The 20,176-nt window shown below is 42.9% G+C and overlaps 1 protein-coding gene across 3 annotated transcripts in view; it reads right to left on the reverse strand.

Moving 5' to 3' along the window:
• Window positions 1-501: 501 nt before the first annotated feature.
• ADAMTS18 (ADAM metallopeptidase with thrombospondin type 1 motif 18) overlaps window positions 502-20,176 on the reverse strand; it is a gene marked incomplete at both ends in the record, with an annotated part of 145,892 nt that continues 126,217 nt past the window's right edge. For 2 of the 3 annotated variants that reach the window (XM_084257232.1, XM_084257234.1), the window contains 7 exons: window positions 502-617; window positions 2,337-2,484; window positions 5,274-5,486; window positions 7,556-7,741; window positions 10,535-10,739; window positions 14,811-14,937; window positions 16,179-16,320. In XM_084257232.1, coding sequence (XP_084113358.1) covers window positions 502-617; window positions 2,337-2,484; window positions 5,274-5,486; window positions 7,556-7,741; window positions 10,535-10,739; window positions 14,811-14,937; window positions 16,179-16,320 — 1,137 coding nt within the window. The remainder of the gene's footprint in view (window positions 618-2,336; window positions 2,485-5,273; window positions 5,487-7,555; window positions 7,742-10,534; window positions 10,740-14,810; window positions 14,938-16,178; window positions 16,321-20,176) is intronic. The other variant, XM_084257233.1, reaches the window with a different exon arrangement.

Genomic DNA, 20,176 nt, shown 5'->3' on the forward strand with positions numbered 1-20,176 from the left:
CACAAACATACACACTAAATAAACGTACAGGAAGCTTGCTAGTCCAGCAGCAAGCATCATCTTGAGCACCATTTGGCTTCTGCATAATTCCTGGCTGGGGGGTGAGCTCCAAATAAGTAGGCAGGGTGTTCTCTCCATGTTGGAGAGACTCCCAGTCTCTTTCTGTGACCCCGGTGTCTTTGCCTTTGATCTGTCCCCAAGTCGCCCAGATTCTCACTTTGTCAAAACTCAAGTTTGATGTAACTCAGTGGGATTCGTCACTTCTCGCATGTAACAGTGCAAAGCAAAGTCCTGTGTTTCTGTTCGTTTTGTGCTCAGATTTGTCATCGCTTCCCGTTTTCAAGTGCTTCCGAGTACCATGTGCTTGGGGGAACAGAGTCCGGTAGAGCCACCTCATCCAATGTGGCGGCCACTCACAGAGGGTGTCAGCTCTCAGCTGTGATTGGGAGAGGCAGCTGGGCACCCCAGAGGTCAAAAGGTAAGACCCTGATAACTTCAAGGTCAGCTCTTCCTTGTGCATGACTTGCAGCACTGTTTGCCATAAAACTTGTGGTTGCAGACACCGTGTTGAAGAACAAGATGACACCAGCTAAAGAAGTCGACACAGGATGGGTCCTCTAAAGTGAGAACAGGTATTTAGTGGATTAGAATGAGGATCTTAGCCTTTTCTTCAAGGGGAGAGGCTGCAGAACAAAAACCTATGGCTCACCTGCCTTATGCTTCGGTGTGTTTCTTTCCATGACACATTAGGATTTTAAGGGATAGTAAAGTAACTGTTAGGAAAATTTTAAAAGGTGGGCAGATAATGGATGTTACAAAAAGACTCATATCCAGCCAGAGATTATTGTCTGGTCCTCTCCCAAATGGCCTCGGAGATCCCACCTTGTATCCTAGGAAACTAAAGTAGCTCATCAGGAATCCTTTGAGGATCTTGTTAAACAACCGGTCCCTCTTCAAAAGATTGGGGATGGCTGAGATTTCTAGTAAGGCTCCACAGGATGCTGCTGACCCAGGAGGTCCTACACTTTGGGGAGCAATGAGCTTAATATATTGGGAGTCAGGACATCTGGATTTGAAGCCTAGCTGAGGCCAGGTTCAAATAGTGAGTTTACATCAGCACTAGTCCTTTCTAACATTTCAGTTGTGTCGGTCACATAAGAGATGTGATGATCTACTGGAAGCAGAACAGACCATTGGAGCACTTTTCATGACTGTCCTGGGCCTTTTCTGAAAGAACCGAGGTAGGCAGCACTTCATTTGTGGCCTTCTGGACTGAGTCTGGACATGTGTGGATCCAAAACTACTAGCGGGAGGATGAGAAATCAGTGATGGTGAAAAAGGACAAGATGGTTTGGAAGATGTGACCACTTGCTTGAAATGTGTTTCTTTCCCTGTGTGATTAGCATTCTGCAGAGAAAGGCTGCAGGCTTGCAGAATTCCAGCATTGCTTAGAAGTGATCAGGCTCTGAGGAACTGTGGTAGAACTAGTTCTCTAGTCCTGGCAAGTCTCAGACTCAGATAAGATAGGAAAGACAGCAGAGAAGAGAAAATTGATGCCTAGAGCGCGGGGCTAAGGCTGTAAGATGCAGATAAAGCGAAACAACTTAGAGATAGGAAGTGCGAGGGACAGGGGAGAGCAAGAGAGGGAAACAGTCCTGAACCGAATTCACCACAGATTGGAAAACATGCAGTAAGAGACTGGATGGTCAGGAAAAACTGGGATTGGATAAAAAGGATTCTTCAGCACATCAGTGCAAGGACATCCAATTTAGCTGAAGCATATTTCCTGGTATCAGGTTACTTTAAGATAAATTGGACTCGTGAAAATTGAATTTCCCATTTTTCCGTCAGTGCTCACTGCATTTCATTTGAACTGGCTTAAAGTGAGAAAACATTTAAGGCATAATTCTAGACTAATACCTATGTGCTCTAATGGGCTGTAATTTATCTGTCTCCTCCATTAAAACGCAAGCTCCCTGGGGGCCCTTCTTGTTCCCTCCTGCATTCCCACTGCCTAGCAGAACCTCAGGTGCACTTGGTTAATTTTTCATTTTGTATTCAAGTAAAATTTAGTTTTAAACAAATGGACTTGCAAGAGGACCATGCCCCCCTTTCAAAGGAAGCATAATGGCTAGAAAGCCTTGTCACAGAATTATATTCCCTTATACCCATGCAAGCAAAATGGGCTGTGCCTGTGTACCTCTTGGTTGCACTGCTCATGTACACTGGGATGTGAACTACAACTGACACGCTGCCCGGCCCTGGCGGGTGCCACCCACATAGGGTGAAAACTTTGCTGAAGACTATACAAGTGACGGGAGTGTGGGGCCCTTTACCTCTCTTTTCAGGAGCTGGACAGAAGTTTGTATTGCAGGCTCGTAGCACTGGAGGCTTCTGACGGAGCAGGCAGCTCAAGGAAGGTCGGCCGTGCTGAACACAGTGGACCAGTCGGGTCTGGACCCCTCCTCCACACGTCACTGTGCACTGCAGTAGTGGGAAAGAGGAAGGTATCAGAGCATGCAGGGGGATGGTGTCCTTCCTATGTCACTGACATCAAGCAGAAGCAATCCCCAGGTTTCATGAGATCAGCCAGATGTCTGTCCATAAAGCAGGGATGCTCAGTGCTGGGGGCTCGTGGGAGCCACTTGATCTGATGAGAAGGCAGATGCTACAGCTATGATCTATCTTGCCCCAGAGTGGGTATCTCCTGAAGAACAGAGCACCCCAAAATGCAGAAGCTGCTATGAGAATGCAGGGCCGGGGCCTCCCAGGTGGTACAAGGGGTTAAGCACAGCACTGTGAAGCTCTCCACAGCCTCTGCAGCACGAGTTCAATCCCTGGCCAGCCAGGGAGCTACTCACCTGCTGCTCCCTCACCTCAGCAGTGTATTTCAGTCAGTCTGCATGTTCTGTTCCCCACTCTGTCTCTGGTGAATCCTCTCACTCCCCCTCACCCCCACACCTCTGGCTTGTACCCCAGCTCTTGTACACATAAATAAATAAATCTTAAAAAAAAAAAGAATAATGCAGGGCCGAATGCAGACACAGCTAGGCAATTAATCACAGTGTTTAAAGAATTCCAGAGAATCTCTGCAGATGCCCCTCTGGTGGGGATTATAGTCCAGAACTATGGCCCCAGTGTCCTGGCAAATTCTGAGTTAGCATGGTGGGTATGGGGCTGCCTAGAAATCAAGGATTTTCCCGTCTAGCTCAAATGAAAAAAAGAAAAGATGACAAGGACTGTCAACATCCTCCTTTTTTCCAGACACATATGAAGATTTCCTATAAAGATATTTCAGAACAGCAACAACAAAACAACAAGAAAATATTGTCTTGGAAAAAGCCCTCAAATTGACTTGTGTTGGTGTGTTTTGTTTTAAAAAAATTACATTATCCTTAATTTTCTTATTTTATAGCAGACAGATGAAGACAGCAGCCTGGACAAGCGTCACTATTTGGACTGGTATTTGGGGGTGAAAAAGGTATGAGTTTTAGAATTAGTCCCACCTTCAAGTACAGCTGATTGGTTGTCATCATATGATTTAAACCAGGGGCTGGCAACGTTACTATCATGCCCTTTATAGAGCACTGTAAGCTTTCTGGGACATGTGGTCTTTGTTGTTACTTACTTCTGCCTGGTAGCACTAAAACAGCCATGGACAATATATCAATGAGTGAGTAGGGCTGTGTTCTAATAAAATCTCATTTACAGAAAACAGACAGAGGAGCAACTCTGACCAGCTGGCAATTATTTGCAGATCTCAGATGTAAATGATGTTGTAACAATTTCCAAATCTGTTAAGTAAAATAATGACAATAATTAAAGGAAATCCATAGAAATAGGTAGAGCCACACACATACGCAGCTGACCTTTGAACATGGGTTTAAATTGCACGTGGCCATTTATATGTGCATTTCCTTATAAACAGACCATGTGTTGATAAATGCAGCACAGGCCCGTGAATGTATTTTCTCAACTTTTTTTTTAACTTTATAGTATGTAACAATACAGAATATAATAACAACATATAAATGTGTTATTCGAGTGTATATGTTCTCGATAAGGCTTCTGGTCAACAACAGACTTTGGGGACGCAGAAATTACACGTGGATCTTTGATGGCATGGTGTGTGGGGTGGCAGGGGTTAGTGCCCCAAACCCTGCATTGTTCAACTGTATATGTTTATAGGTACATGTACACACATGCAGACATGTGAAATTGCCTATGCTTGCATCCCTACCCATGTTTCATGGTGTGAGGGGCCAGCACCTCTCAATCCTGTGGGTTCTTTGAAGAGCTGTGCACACTCTGTGGGTTGGAGAGCTGCAAGGACCAAAACCCAGCTTTGGTCACATGGGGTTGGTTCTTCTGGGCTCAGAGTGGGATGGGGTGCTAAATCCAGGAAAACACTATGTCCTTAGGAATCCAGAGTTGCAGTCAAGCCTTCTGAGAACAAGGGTGCCTCAACCCTCTGAAGAGCCAAAAAGCTGGGTGTCCTTGGCTGAACTGCCTAAGTTCTCAGATCTACCTGCTTGCTTCATGAACCAGGAGCTACAATACCCACTAGGAGGTTGCTGCAAGGAGAATGGAGCAAGAGAATAGAGAATGCAGGTAAAGAACTTAGCACAGTGCCCAGCAAGCCTTTGAGAAATGGTAGCTATTCTGTTACTCAGAAACATGACTAAGCACCAAAATAGTTAAGAATGTGAGCATTTTGAGAGTAAGGGAAACTCCAGTGGTGGTTTGATAACAGGAAACATTAGCATCAATTAAAAAAAAAAACAAAACAGGGCCTTCCTGGTGGCGCAAGGGGTTAAGATACAACCTATGAAGCTGTCTGCAGCCACTGCAGCATGAGTTTGATCCCCGGTTAGGGAGTTACCCACATGGTGCAGCAGACCTCTCCTGCCTCACCCGCTGCTCCCCTCACCAGTGTATTTCAGTCAATCCACCCATTCGGCTCCTCACTCTGTCTCTGGTGAGTCCTCTCACCCTCCACACCTCTGGCCTGCACCCCAGTTCTTGTATGCATCAAAAAATAAATCTTCAACAATAACAAAAACAACAAAACAACAATACTAAGATACCATCATCTCCATTTCCTAGCTGTAAAAGCAGAGGCTCACAGATCAGTCTTCTCAAGGTCACTTGGGCCCCACATGTGGCAGACTCTCTGGAGGCCTTGTTCTTTATGTCGGGACAGGTCTGTAATGGCAGCTGGTGGACTGCCTCCTATTTATCCCAAATACAAACCTCCATATGCAGGTGCTCACCTGTTGCCATGGTGACGCATACCATCCAGCTGCCATGTTGTACACTGGATGGGCTGGGCAGGCCCCTCGGTTGCAGGTCTCTTCCAAGGCCAGGTTTGGTTTCTTGATATTGCGGCATCTCCGCTCTGGGAAGGTTATCAGCTTTCCCTGGAAGGCCTTCTCGCTGCACTGCATGTCCCTCTTCCTCACGCCCACGCCACAGGTCGTGGAACACTAGGAGCCGAGAGAGGAGGTGTGAGCCTGCAGAGCTCCAGGGTCCAGTTTGCTGAGCAGCTATGTTCCCATGTAAGGATGCACAAGGGAGGTGAAATGGGATGGAATCATAACTGGTCAATCACACACCCAGTGCCAGCAGCCCAGAGATGTGCAACCAGGCCCCTTGTTCTCCAGGAGAGGAAACCAAAGGCCAGAGAATGCAAGAGACTCTACGAAAGTCACAGGCCTCATGAGCACCTCTGCAGTGCGGGTTCAATTCCTGGCTGGCCAGGGAGATACCCACATGGCGCGGCAGACCTCTTCTGTCTGGCCCACCGCTCCCCTCAGCAATGTATTTCGGTCAATCTGCCCATTCTGCTCCCTGCTCTGTCTCTGGAGAATCCTCTCACCCTCCTGTGCCTCTGGCCTGTACCCTGGCTCTTGTATAAATAAAAATAGATCTTTAAAATAAAAAGAGGCCAGCATGGGCCAAGAGACACCACATCATGTGAGATGAAGAAAGACAAGAGGCAAAGGGAGAGGTGAGGATCTCTGTGTGGTGTTTCTATGATGTCCAGGTTTGGGGTTAAACATTTGTGCATCCAGTTCTACCAAACACCTCTCTGAGGAGTGGGGAGACTGGGCTGAACAGAGACAGGGGATAGTGATAAGGGGGCTGGAGGCAGCCAACCCTAGAGGGAAGAATCACCATAGAACAAGTAACTGTCCTTTATTTTAACCTTGTCTCACACTTGTCTGAGGTAGGACCTGATGCTGTGTTATGGCAGAGGAGAGAAAGGACAGAGGTTGCTGCAGAAAGCATGTTTTTAAGTGCTTTAATGAGTACTGTGTGAGTGAGTGTTTGTGTGAGTGTGTGTGTGTGTGTGTGTGTCTCAATGAAGAGGACACTGGTGTCAGTGTAACAGTGGTAAGCAATGAAGGATGATGCTGAGGAAGACATGGGGTGACCAGTTATTTACCTATAGAAGCTCCATTCCTGCTCTTTCCTGCCATAGCCTGACAAGTTCCTACTCACTCTTTAATGTCTTCAAATGCCACCTCTTCTCTGAAGCCCCTCTGGATTTCTCTGTGAGAATTCACAGGAGTACCCTAGGGAGAACTTTCTTTGTCATGTCTGTAGGTTTCTGGTCTGACTAGCTCACTCTATATCTCACATCTACAGGCTCATCTCACATCTACAGGGGCAGATGTTGCTCATCGCACAGTCATGAAAGTGAGGTCTTAGCCCTGTCAGTGGCTAACCCAAGGTCACACACAGAGTGCACCATCAAGCCAGTTTCCAATGGGATACACATCTTCAAGCTCAAGCATTTGCCATTAGGTTACAGTGTATCTTGAAAAGAATGGGTGAGGTGGACAGAATGACATATCACATTAAAACTTAACATTTCTCTTAAACTGAATTTCCCAAGCCAGATTTCCAGGAAGCACCTTCCCTTCGTCTCTGAGGTAGTGAATGCCCTCTTGGGCTACCTCAAAGATACTGCATCTCTCCCTCCCTGAAACGTTTCATCTTTCATCTCCATCACTGGCATATCCATGCGCGTGCCCTCATCACTTCTGGGTTTGTCTGTCAGTTCTCTTTATTTAGAATTTCAGCTAGCTCCCCAACATTTATGGGGTCAGTGCTGTACTCTGTCACGTGAGGCTCTCGTGACTGTGCCTGAGGAACTTTGTGTCCTGTCCTGTCCTCAGCCTCTCCTCTCTCCCTGGTGCAGGGCTGGGCCTCTGGAGCAACCTTGCCCAGCCCCGCCTTTATCTGACTCCCCACCTTTGCCTGACTCATCCTTCAGGCTCCCTGGGAGGTCTCCTCTGACAGGATGCCTCCTGATGGGGGGTGGGCAGACCCAGCTCTGTGTGGCACAGAGGACCCCTCAAGCACTGCACCCACTTTCCCATGGAGGTGCTATACCTCCATGGCCCAGGCCTCATTACGGGGTAAGGCACTCGGTGAGTGGAGTCAGGAGATAGAGGAGTGACAAGGAGGTCCTGGTCTGTGTGTGCAGAACAGAAACAAGCTCAGAGCATGTGGGCGTGAGTCCGCCCCCACAGGACCCAGGACTCACCTCACTCCACGAAGACACCACCCACTGCAGCCGGTTGTTTTTGGGGCAGCGGCCTAGGACGCAGCCCTCCTGTGCCTCTGGTCTTGGAGAGCTGGAGCACAGGCCCTCGGGGAGGTTTCCGGCCCTGGCAGAACGCTGGCACAGGACTTCCCGTTTCCTCACCCCTCGGCCACAGGTCTTGGAACACTTGAGATGGGAAAAAGAAAAAAAACGCCATGGGCATGCCAGTTTCAAATGATTTTCTTCCAGGTAAGGGGTGTGGACATATTCACGAAGAGTTTGCAAAACTGTTTTTAGGCATTAGAACCACCGGGGAGCCTTTCCTCTCATCCAGAGGCCTGTGATGCAGGGACATGCTCCCCTGGCCATGCTGAATGCCCCAGTGGCTGCCATATTGGCCCAGGTCTGAAGGTGATTTTTATTCAGACTGAAGAAGCCAGGTTTTCTCTCTGTAGCACATAGGGGAAGAAGCTACATGGCCCAGTGGCCAGTGGAAGCATGTCTCCCTCTGGCACAAGGCCACAGAGGATGACCTGTGCAGCTCACCAGGAGAGTAACAGCAGGAGTGCACGCATCTCTAATAGCAGCAGGCTGCGACATTTATAAAAATGGGTTGCGGGTGGCTGATTCTTGCTCCTGACACCTGCTTTCTCCAGGCTGGGCATTGTGCTAACTAAGGGGGAAGAGAGCAAATACTCATCAGATGTTTGTGAATAAGTCTGTCTAATGTGAATCTCTGGGGTGGAGCGGGGGGTCATTCTTGCATGCACATTTACTTTTTTCATTAGCCCCAGAATTTTATGAAATAGGGCAGCAGGTACGGGTCTTGCTTTCTCACTTGAGTGACTTGCCTAAGACACTCATTCACTAACATACTGTCCATGGTGTTTTACTGCTACAAAGGCAGAATTAAGTAACAATAAAGACCACGTGGTCCATGGGCTTCCAGAGTCCAGGTGGCCCCCTCTGACCTTCCCACTCGGTTCCCCTGTCAGCAGGGCCAGAGGAAGGGTGGTGCCTCTTCCCTCGTTTGGTAGCAAAAGTCTAGACACACTTCCAAGGCTGCCCAGAGGACCACTGTGAACTCTCCCTCATTACATCACAAGGGAGAATGAAATAGAGGAGGGTGTCAGGGTCTTAGTTAGCATCATCTGGCATCTACTGCAGCACAGGGCCTTCATGCCTTCCCTGTGATGATGACTGTCAGCTAATACTATCGCCTGGACCCCAGGACCCTCCAACAGCCCCATGAGATCATTGCCAGTGTCTCATTTTACATAAGAGACCCAAGAGTTAGGTATCTTGACCAAGTATTTGAGCTGGGCAGACACATTTGTATCATGGCAGACCATGGCTAGGTCAGCTAGGCACTACTAAATCTATTCCTCATCCACATCCACCATTTCTAAATGGGCCATTCTTATTTTATATTTGTGGTTTTTTTTTTTTTCAGAATGGCAAAATTTTTCAATAGCTGTCCAAAAGGCTTCCAGACACATGGCCTCTCATGGAAGAACAGGTTGTCGGAAGGGATTCTGAAGGACTCCTTTCATAGTGTCATGAACAAGTTCTTAAAAGAACAAAGGCTTCAGTCGTCAAAAGAAATAAACTGGAAGAAGAAAAACATTCGCTTAAAACGTTTCCTTGTGAAATTCGGGGTAAGCTTTGTGAACGGAAACTCCTTTTCATGATGTCTCATTTGGAATTCCCCCTCTACCTTCTCCCATTACCAGGCTAAAAAAATCCTTATAATTTTTACAAAAGGTGAATTCAAACTCCTCAAGTGCGAAGGGCAAGAGGAGGCTCAACATGAAGATGGATGACTCAGTTTCCCTTTGCTCTGACTGTACATATAGAAGCTCCGAGATATTCCTACTCCTAGGGTCTTGATCCCCTAACAGATGTAAGATTTTGAAAAACCCCATAATGTTCCATCCCTAAAAAAAAAAAAAAAAAAAAAAAAGCCTTATTCTGACCCCTGCATTGCTAATTAATCAGAAATCATCAACTTCCTCCAGGATGTAAAGTGCCCCATAGGGAACTGTGGTCAAGAGCGGCTACCTGCTTTCTACTTCTGCATTTTTTTTTTTAATTTTTGCATACAAGACCCTAGCCAGAGACAGAGTGGGGAATAAATCAGGCAGATCTACTGAAATACACTGCTGATGGGAGCAGCGGGAAAGACAGGAGAGGTCAGCTGCACCATGTGCGGGTCAGCTCCCTGGCCAGGGATAGAACTCAGGCCATAGTGGTCATAGTGCTGAGACTTAACTCCTAGGCCACCATAGAGGCCCTACTTCTCCATTTTTAAGTTGGCTGGCTCCCCAGGATTCAGCGAGGATGGGCAGAGTTCTCACCCTTGGCACATGGACCAGATGATTCTATGTCTGGGAGCTGTCCGTGCACTGTGGGATGTTCCTCTCCACCCACCAGAACAGCAGCACCCCCTTGACCCATGATGAGAGTAAACATTGTCTCCAGACATTGCCAAGTGTCCCCTGGGGAGCATATTCTCACCACCCTCTGTTCCACCTTGTGAACCCAAGCTTGTGAATGACAGACATGTAGTTTTATACCTCTTGAAACTTGAGAATTTTGTCCTCTCACTGGTGCTTGTGACAGTAGCAAAGTTCCCAGACCCCCTCCATGTTCTTCCAACCCTATCTCTTTCCATGGAAGCAAGGGTTAAATATCCCTATGACTTCTTTTTGTATTTTTTGTTTGCTTTGGGGAATTCGGTAACCAGTTTCATCTGCTAACCTTCCAATGTGCAAATCCTTTTTGGCTTTGCTTGTTAGTCTGCCTGGTTCCATACTAATTTCTGAACTTCTAGGGAGGATTCCTAAGCTACTGATGAGGTGTGGCCAATCAGGTTATACAAGAAACACTAAAAAAATGAGTGAAAAATGCCCCATTTCATGAATTCAGTATAGTTCCCATGAAAGTATCAAGACATGGTTCCAAGCCTCTCCCAGTTACCTGAGACCAGGGCCCCAAGCTCCATTCTGGAGGGCAGGCCTGGCTATTGCAGACTTGAACCTGAGTGGGTGTGCTCACTGGGCAGAGAGAATGCAACACCGTCTCCTCCTTCTGGAAGGGCTTCTTCTGGACACACTGGACCTTCCGGCTCTGCTGACCCCCTGCACATGACCTGCTGCACATGCTCCATTCACCTGGCTTCCAACTGTTGTGAAAAACAGTTATGTCCAATGAGGGCTTTGGCTCATTCAAAGCAGATACTGTGAAATATTAACCACTTGATGAAAGTCTTAGATTATGTTTACTACCAGGAGGGTGATCCATTCTTTTATGAATCTTGATGTCTACACCAACATGGTTGAGATATAAGAAGTCATATTTAATCACCATGCCTTTCAGGCAGAAAAGAAATATCTTGCTGCCCTGTGCAGGGAAAACACATGTGCCCTCTGGAAATCTGAGCAACTCATTCATTCAGACAAACTTATTGGGATCTTAACTTTGTGCTAGGGACTCTCCTAGGCGTGAGGGCTGAACAACTGAATGAGGCTCTGTTATTTCCAGTAAGGAGCTGGTAACATAGAGAAGAGGTGGATATGTGAACAATTATTTCCTGATAAGTTAATATAAAATATAATAATGAGGCTAATGGAAGACTGATCAGAGAGGGAGAGGTGTGTGTGTGTGTGTGCATGCACAGGAAGGGATGCACATCCAGAGAAGGTGTCACAGGGGATATTTCTAAGTAGGCAGTTTTCCCCAAGTGATTTTCTGGTTAGTCTTAAAATATACTGATGGGTTAGAGATCGACAGATTTTTTTTTTTTCACTGCTGAGACATGGTATATATTTGAAGGGGGATCAGCTAAACTTTATTCTTTCTCAACAATTTCTTTTGATTAGTTGAATATCTGTGATTCAAAGGCCTAGCACAATATTCACCAGATATGACTGTAAACACTTGAGACAGTAGAGGAATGTCTTAAATTGATCTTGGTTTCCAGATATTCTAAATTTAATTTTAAGAAATAAAGCATTACAAAGGACAAATATGTGCTTTGTTATAGCTTTGGTTTACAGATGCAGGTGCACCTCTGTGAATGGAGGAGGAGCCAAGAATTGGTGCCATTTTCCCTACCACCATTTACATGCAGTTGCCTTGAATTACAAGTCCCAGTCTGCCATGAACTGGACTCCTGAATGCGGGACAGCTGGGAAGGAATGAGGTAGCTATATAAAGGAAGAGGGGAGGGAGACATGAAAGGAGACACTATGGGAGAGGCAGGTAGACATCTGGAAGAAATACTTGGAAGAGACACATGGGAAGGTTATTCTTAATCACTGACAGAGACAATGGCAGCTGTTATCCCAACTTCATATTAGATTATTTGTTAGATTATTGTCTGTTAAATTTTGAATTTTGAGTGTCTTCTGTCACATTGCTCTAGGACTTATCTAACACACCTTTTTTTGTGGTTCCCTGACTTGTGGCAAGCCTTTGGTCCCTGCTTCAGGTCAACCCTATTTGCCTAGGCATTTGCCCATTTGGGGGGTTTATTGGGCAACTATTATTTGAAATAATTTCTCTCTCTCTCTCTATGCTCACCAATTCTATTAACAATCTTTCACACTAAGTCTGTTTCCATTTCCTTTGTGTACACAGATGGCAGAATCCCTTATAGAGCATGCACCCCTTAACAGTTTGGGGTCCCTGGGTACCCCTTGGTTTCATGCTAACATTTGCATTTCTATTACCATATGAGTTCTAGGGTCATCCATATTCTAAAAAATTGCTTAGTATTAATTAATGTTAAAGATATAAATGAATTCCTTATATTTATATCATTTGTATCTTATAATAAAATATAAAGGAAGCATGTATTATGATGAAATTACTAGTTTCAACACTTACAAGTCATGATACCAAATTCTGATTTTTTTCCTTTATGCAACAATTATGATGAGTTTATAAAAACACAAAAAAGGGCATAACACAATTAGACTTTTTGCAGGCTACACATACTGCCCCATGTTTGGAACTCAGCGTACTTGGTCTCTAGCTGATTCTCTGTCAATCTCCATGCCTCAGAGTCCAGATACCTACACCATTCACTTTCTTCCTTATGACTTTTTATAACTAACATTTTTTTTTTACTTACAGGTTTCTTTTTTCATTTTATGTATTTTTACATCATTTTTAATTTTTGTACAATGTATGCATTTTCATCTTGGTTATAGTTCCTGTGAAATTCCCACCACCCATTCACCTGTGAACTATGACCATGGTCCCTTGTGCTCTTCCCACCCTTGTTTTGATGCTACTCCTTTCTCCCCCACTGCAGAATCTCTGGTTTATAGTTGCCTGTTGATTTTGATTTTTACTTTATTATAATTGACTGGATCAAGAAGATGTGGTATATATACACAATAGAATATTACTCAGCAACTAAAAAAGATTAACTCAGGCCATTTCCAGCAACATAGATGGAGCTGGAAGGGATCATGCTCAGTGAAATAAGCCAAAAAAGAAAAAGAAAAATACTGGATGGTCTCACTTATAGCAGGAATGTAGAGGATCCAAATAAGGGATCAGAAAAAAAAAAACTAATTATACCTAACATTTTTTATAGCTTAGATCTCATTAAATTTTAATGACCAATCTTTTCTCATTTTCTACATTTTGTTGTAACAATCAATGACAGGAATTACACATCCCAGCTCCTAGCTCAGGTCTGGCATATAGTAAGCACTATGACATGCTTGTTCCATGGGCCATAATGGTGTTAGCACAGATGAACTCCTTTTTCCTCACTCTAATAGTCTTAGAGTGTGAGGTCTTCCTTTAGTATATCCCTAGGGATATAATGTTCCCTGAACTATCTCATTGTTCCAACAGAAAATGCTGAGAAGAGAAAGGGAACACATGATTCTACCCATTCACCTCTCCAACCTCGCGGAGTCATTGGGAGGGCTTATTCTGTTTGTAATCAGCTCATAAAATTGTTATTGCACAGAACATCATTTCTACATGTAGTCACTGGGGAGGTTCTAGAAGTTGGGCATGCTCTAGGTTCTCTCCCTTTCCGTGGAATCTATAAATAGGGTCCCTTTCTTTGCCTGGCAGAGATAACCAATGAAGGGCAGGAGACTTGGCATCAGCTTGCTATTCAAACCTACTGCCAGCCCCTACACATACTTAAACTTATATAAACTCACAGCCCAGCTAAAGGAGCAACTTGCTCCACAGGATAAATAACAATGCCCGGTCATCATGTCTTAGGGTCGCTGGGTATTTCTTAGAGCCAGGTATCTCTTAGCAGAAGAGGGAAATCTAGGCAAACCCCCAAATGTCTTTCTTATTTTTGTATTCAGAATACAGCTGGTTTCATATACAAAGAGAAAAACTAGGATGAGAGTCAGACATGTGGGATGGGTAGATAGCTGAACCCCAAACAATTATGACAAACACACTGCTTATAAGGAAAAAAATGTATGCAGTATATAAAAAGATTGTGCAATATAATTGCATCACCACAAAGCAAACACTACTTATTAAGATGAACTGAAACATTAGTGAACACAACACTGATTTAGAAAAAACTCTTCTAGTTCTATATAAATACATTTGGCAATAGATAAATCACACAAGAGGCCCCATTCAGCTGGGAAGATTACTTACAATTAGTGTTTAAACAATAGTGTGGCTAAAATCAATCCCAAACAAACCCACTGAGCTCTCCATAGTGAACCATCATCAGAAGTGGGGTTACCACTTGGCTTCAACCACTTTTTTAAAAAAAGTTGTGTCTTGCTACTGTGTAATTTGCATTTGGGTTTCACGGTCTGCATAGCAAGATTTTTAGATTCTTAGACAACTATAGACAAGCACACGTAAATTTAACTAATATAGGATTTGGTGTTATTGAAATATGTTTTAGTTTAGAGTACAGGGATTGCTACATGCAAAGGTTCAAAAAAAATAAAGACACTGTTAAGCATTTTTTATCACGAAGTTAAATGTGCATAGCAGGGTCAGATGCGTGTCTAAAATAATTTGAGTTTTTTAAGTTATATGTGTTAACCTCAACTATATTATTGTTCCTTCCATTACTTTGTTTCGTTGTATATATTTGGTGAGTGTTTTGGGGTGTTATTTTATTTATCTTTGAATCCCTTTCAATCAGAAGCATGGGCAGTGGGATTTTAGTAATTGCATATCTATACTAAAGGACACCAGTGCAGACATAACCAGAAAGACCCTGCCCCCCACGACTTACTAGGCGGGGCAGGAGAAAGCGTTGCAAATTTTGGGTTCCGTTGCTGGCTTGGGTCTTGCATTGCAGAATGAGGCATTGACTTGAGTAGTGAGCTCTCGTAAGCAAACGGCCTTTACACTTATATATCCTGGTAAGACATCAAAAGTTACTAGTGAACACTACAGATTATTATTTCATGTTAGTTTCCAAGTTCAGCTTTTGATTTACCAGAGTTCTGATAGTTAAGAGCTGGAATCCAAAAATTTTGTGAAAACATCTCCTTTTGTGAAAATCTGTAAATAATTTGAATCCAATTCCCCCTTCCCCGAGATAAAAGTTTTCACGTTTTAATAATGATACTGTGCAGCTTCTTAGTTTTCAAGACTGCTTGGGATCCTATAAACATAAAATGATAATACAACCATTTGAAGTAGGACGGTTGTAAAGGAAAACACTCCACAAGCTGTAACTCACATTGTAAACATCTTAAAAAATTCTCTAATAAAATATCATCATATGTAAAACTCTAAGATTCTGCTTTTCCATGAAACGTCTTCTACTTCCATGAGCATGTGCTATATAGATAAACAAGAAGTTGAACTCACAGAATATATAGTCACAGAATATAGTGTCACAGAATATATAGTCATAGAATTTTTTCTATATATATATAGAATTTGTGGTTTGGGTTTGTTATAGTGGTATCTCACTGATATATTCTAGTGTTTATTTGGGATCTATCAGAGGCATACATTTTTGAGTGTGTAAATAATATCAGTTCCCCAAAGAGGTATGTTGCTTCTCTTTGAAGTGTTTGCCTTCTACTGGCTAAGAGGATGGCGATCACTTTTCCTTGATTGTAAGGATTATTTCTTAGACTTCATTATTTTTCATACTGAAGGAGACTTTGCTGACCTAAGACCCCTGAAGTATTGGAATGACACATCTACCTTTTCAATAGTTTTTGATTTTTGTATCCTCCCTCATCTTCACCCTACCTTCTGCAAATCCCACTGGTAGTTTTATGGCCATAGAAAAGTCAGGAACGTAAACAGCAAGTGGAAAAAAAAAATATGTACATAGGTATGTACACCTGTACATAGCCTTATATTTACAAATAAATATAAATGTTTTATATTTTCCCCTCTAAGTTTCAGATATGTTCATTTCGAGCCGGTTTTGGTTGACTTGAATTTTGTAAGAATTGGTTACTTTTTCCAAGGAAAATCCTCAAATAGTACAATAATAATTACTTTCCACACTGATGGGTTCCACAAAAAAACAGTTCTTTTGTTGCTTATTTAATAAACCATACAATTTGAAGAGGCCTGGTGTGAAGAATCCTTCTTTAAGCTGACATGGGGAAGATGGAATGAGAAAATCAACTACCTCCACCGCAGGAGACGGAGCAATCCGACTGTACTACGCGCCAGGCGTGGCTGTGTCTTTTTGAGGCAGGCTGGGTTCCATTAGTGACTTTGGGAAGTGAGTACTTCCAAGCTATCCCCGGGTTTTTGCCTTGCATCAGAATCTGGACAGTGTCAGATACAAATCAGAGATCAAGATACAGGTCAGACCCTGGAATTCCAGAAATCTCACTGAACATTTTAAAGACATTTGTACGACATTTCGACCTGAAAGTTGGCTCACATCTTGTTCCCAAGTATGGCTTAGGTTGATTTAAAGTGACATTTTAAAATGTGTACCTCTATATCATCAAAACTGTGAACTAGAGAGCTGTTAAATAGGTCACATGACATTTCCCATAGGCCACATTCCTCAAATCAAGGTATACCCAATTAATAAAGCAAAAAAATATATATATTACATTACACTGAAGGAACAAAGGTTATTTTATGAGATCTCAATCTTCACACTAAACATCAAAGTCCAACATAGCACCAACAGACAGTGCTCCACAGATAATGCCCGAGTCTACTTATATACATTTCTGTGCTTTGTCCTGGACCACAGTTTATAATCCTTCTCCTGGTGTTGGCAGAAGTTGGGTGCAAGGAAAGCGAATACCTCAGGACACCTCATTTAGATTTACCCATCATCAGAGTTAGAATCCACACAGGTTTCCAATGGGATTTCCAAAGGGAATTTACTCAAAGACAAAATGATAGTTAACTGTGTTCTGGGAATGAGTAGATAAGACAAAAGAAGTATGATAGGAAGTAGGGATTGGTGAGATAGATGCTGGAATGGATGGATTTAACCTCAAAAGGGCAAGGATGTAGGATAAACTGATCCTATAAGCTTTGACTACTAAAATAAGATGAATCACTTACTAGTACTTCCCAGGGCTCCATGGGGCTTTTTTTTCCTGTGAATTTTCTCCAAACATTTCTCTTAACAACTCTATAATCTATCAGTCTATTTTTTTCACTGCAGAAAACCCAGACTAACAAACTTGTGCAAGATCACACAGGTGACTTGTGAAAGAGCTTGAAATAGAACATAAGACCTCCAACCACATGTTTTTGGTGTGGGAAAAATTATTTGCCTCTCTTCTTTCCATTTTCTCTCTCTTTTTTTTTTCTTTCAAGCTCAAAGCATGCATATAAATAGTTAGTTCTCTCCCACCCCGTGAGTCTTGTGGAAAATTCTTTACCACCAGAACTGGGCCTTCATCGCCAAAAAGCAAAACAGATTTCCAGTTAAAAATAAGAACCCCTGGCTCTATCTCTGCCTGGTGGGATCCCACTTCAATTAAAGTTGGGTGGGTGGCAGTTGTTCAAGGACCTCCGTTATTCCAGACCATTCCTTAGGATGCTCAAAATGATTTCCACTTTGCTATTAGCCTAAAAGTCTCCAAAAATATTATGGCTTAAAATAGAGATTCCATGCCGTGAACAACACTTTGTTGTACAAACAAAGTCTTGGCAATTCCCAGAAACAACAAAAATGTGAATAGATGGGTCTTTGGTCCCTTCACCCACATCCCAAGCAAAGCAGATAGTACCACTAAAAGGGACAAATGCTAAATTTTCACTAGTTACCAATGAAAACATTCTGAAAATCCTATGGGTACTTCAGTTCTGAGAGTCTTTCTAGTCTTGCTTTTCTTATTTTGCAGCTCAGTCATACACTTCACATACTCAAATATATACATCATACATTTTGAATATATAGCATGCTTTCTTTGAGATTTCGCAGTATTTCTCTTAATATTTTCATATGACCACTTCCAAATTCATGCTATACCAGTGCTCTATGATAGAACTTGTTGCAATGAAGAGAATGTACTATAATCTTGTGTTGCTGACATATTCAACAGCCACTGGGCATCTCTGCTTGAATGTCGAACAGGTGTATTCATGTCCAACAGCAGACTCATGATTTTCCTCCTTCCCCTCTCAAAGTCTTTTCCTCCCAACCTCATAAAATGGCAACCTGAGCCTTTCAATTGTTCAGACCAGAAAAAAAGTTGGCAGCATCCTGATCCTTGTTTTCCAATACCCACATCTAACTGAACAGGAGATGGTGTATATCTTGATTTTCTACATATTTCTAATCTGACTTTGTTTCACTCTGTTAATTGCTGTTGCTGGTCCTTGGCCTGACTGAGTTACTACCTTCTCTATTTCCATCCTCATGGCCCTGGAGGGATGAGGAAAAGCCATATTCTCTGGTGGTGAAGATAGGAAAGGGCCACACATAAAAATAATGCAGTGTTGCTGGTGGTGGGAATGCAAATTGGTCCAACCACTTTGGAAAGTTGTGTGGGGGTTCCTTAAATTACTAAAAATGAAAATACCATATGATCCAGGAGTGGATTCCACTCCTAGGAATCTACCCAAAGGACACAAAAAAGTTAATTCGAAAGAAAAATTGCACACCTATGTTCACTGCAGCACTATTTACTATAGCTAAGATATGGAAACAACCTAAACGCCCCAAAACAGATGACCAAAAGAAGATGCCATTGCATATATACATATACACACATATACAAAAACATAAATGCACACACACACGTGTGTATACACACTGGAATACTATACAGTAATCAAAAAAGATAAACTCATGTCATTTGCAGCAACATGGATGGAGCTGGAAGGGATTATGCTCAGTGAAATAAGTCAGAAGGAAAAAGAAAAATATTGGATGGTTTCACTTATAGGGAAACCGATCAAAGGGTCAAAAAAAGAGACAACACTAGCAACTTGCAGGCAAAATCTATAGATCTGAGGCATACAGCAGGGGAGGGAGAGGGATCAAAACAGGGAAGGGAAGAGCACAAGGGACTATGGTGACAGTTCACGGGTGATGTGGTGGTGGGAGATTTATGGGGACGACACATGAACGGAGAAATCAAATATTGTCCAAAAATAAGCAACATTATAAGAAAATAAATTAAAAAATAATGCATTGATAGAAACTTAAGAGATTAAAAGTACCACAGACCCTGCCCTGCAAAGGGAAGCCAAATGCTGCTGTGAAACCAGGGGAGTAGAATGTCAAGACGATAAGAAGCTTTGTGGCTGCCACTTAATTAAAAGAGTCGCTTGGTAGATGGTTTCAGCAACAAAACAGAATCTAAGTTTCCTTTGGGAATGTCTATGCTCCTAAGGTCCAAACTTTCATATTTGAGTTTCCCACCTCCTATTCCTCATAAACAGAAATATGTCAAGGTCCTCTGAAAAGTTAAATTCTTCAGCTGAAAGTAAGAACAGCAGCAAACAGAATATTTACTAACAAGAAGGCTACTAATGCACTTTGTATTATCAAGGTACCAAGAAGTTCACTTATCCAGCCAAAGCAAGAAGAGAAAAAACTCACAATTTAGTCTAAGTATCCACAGGATTATGCAAACTTTAAATCGTGACCTCATAACTACACAGTAGTTGGTTATTGTTGTAGTACCAGTACAGTCTTGTAACTATAGGATATATTGTTTACATTTTGTTTGCTGAACATATGAATGCATTCAGTGAATGCATCAGCGAATGAGACACTGGGCCTTAAAAAATCTAGTGATGCAAGACACGACTGTAAGATCTGGGGAGCTGTAAATTCGCATGCAGTGTTGTGCATGTAATCACGTAGGCTGAAAGACAATATTTGCACAGACTAGCAGAAAGCTAACTCAGGATTCAACATTAACTCACAAAATCCTCTTAAAGATAGCAATTATTTCAACAAATAGACGCAAAGATCAAATATATAAAAGATGAGCATTTGCCAATTTGCTTTTAACTGATAATTAAGGTATTGGCTGCTCTTTATTCTGTGTTGAGGAGAAAAGAAGCCAAGGATAGGGGTCTTATCTCTTACTGTGTGATGCATGCAAATGGTCTTTTGGAAACAGGCTGTCCACCTGGTTAGAATCTCTGGTGGCCCCTTCCTTACCCCTGATGTCAAAAGGAATGGACTTTACA

The sequence above is a fragment of the Talpa europaea genome, assembly GCF_964194135.1.
Source record: "Talpa europaea genome assembly, chromosome: 16".
Taxonomy (NCBI): Eukaryota; Metazoa; Chordata; class Mammalia; order Eulipotyphla; family Talpidae; genus Talpa; species Talpa europaea.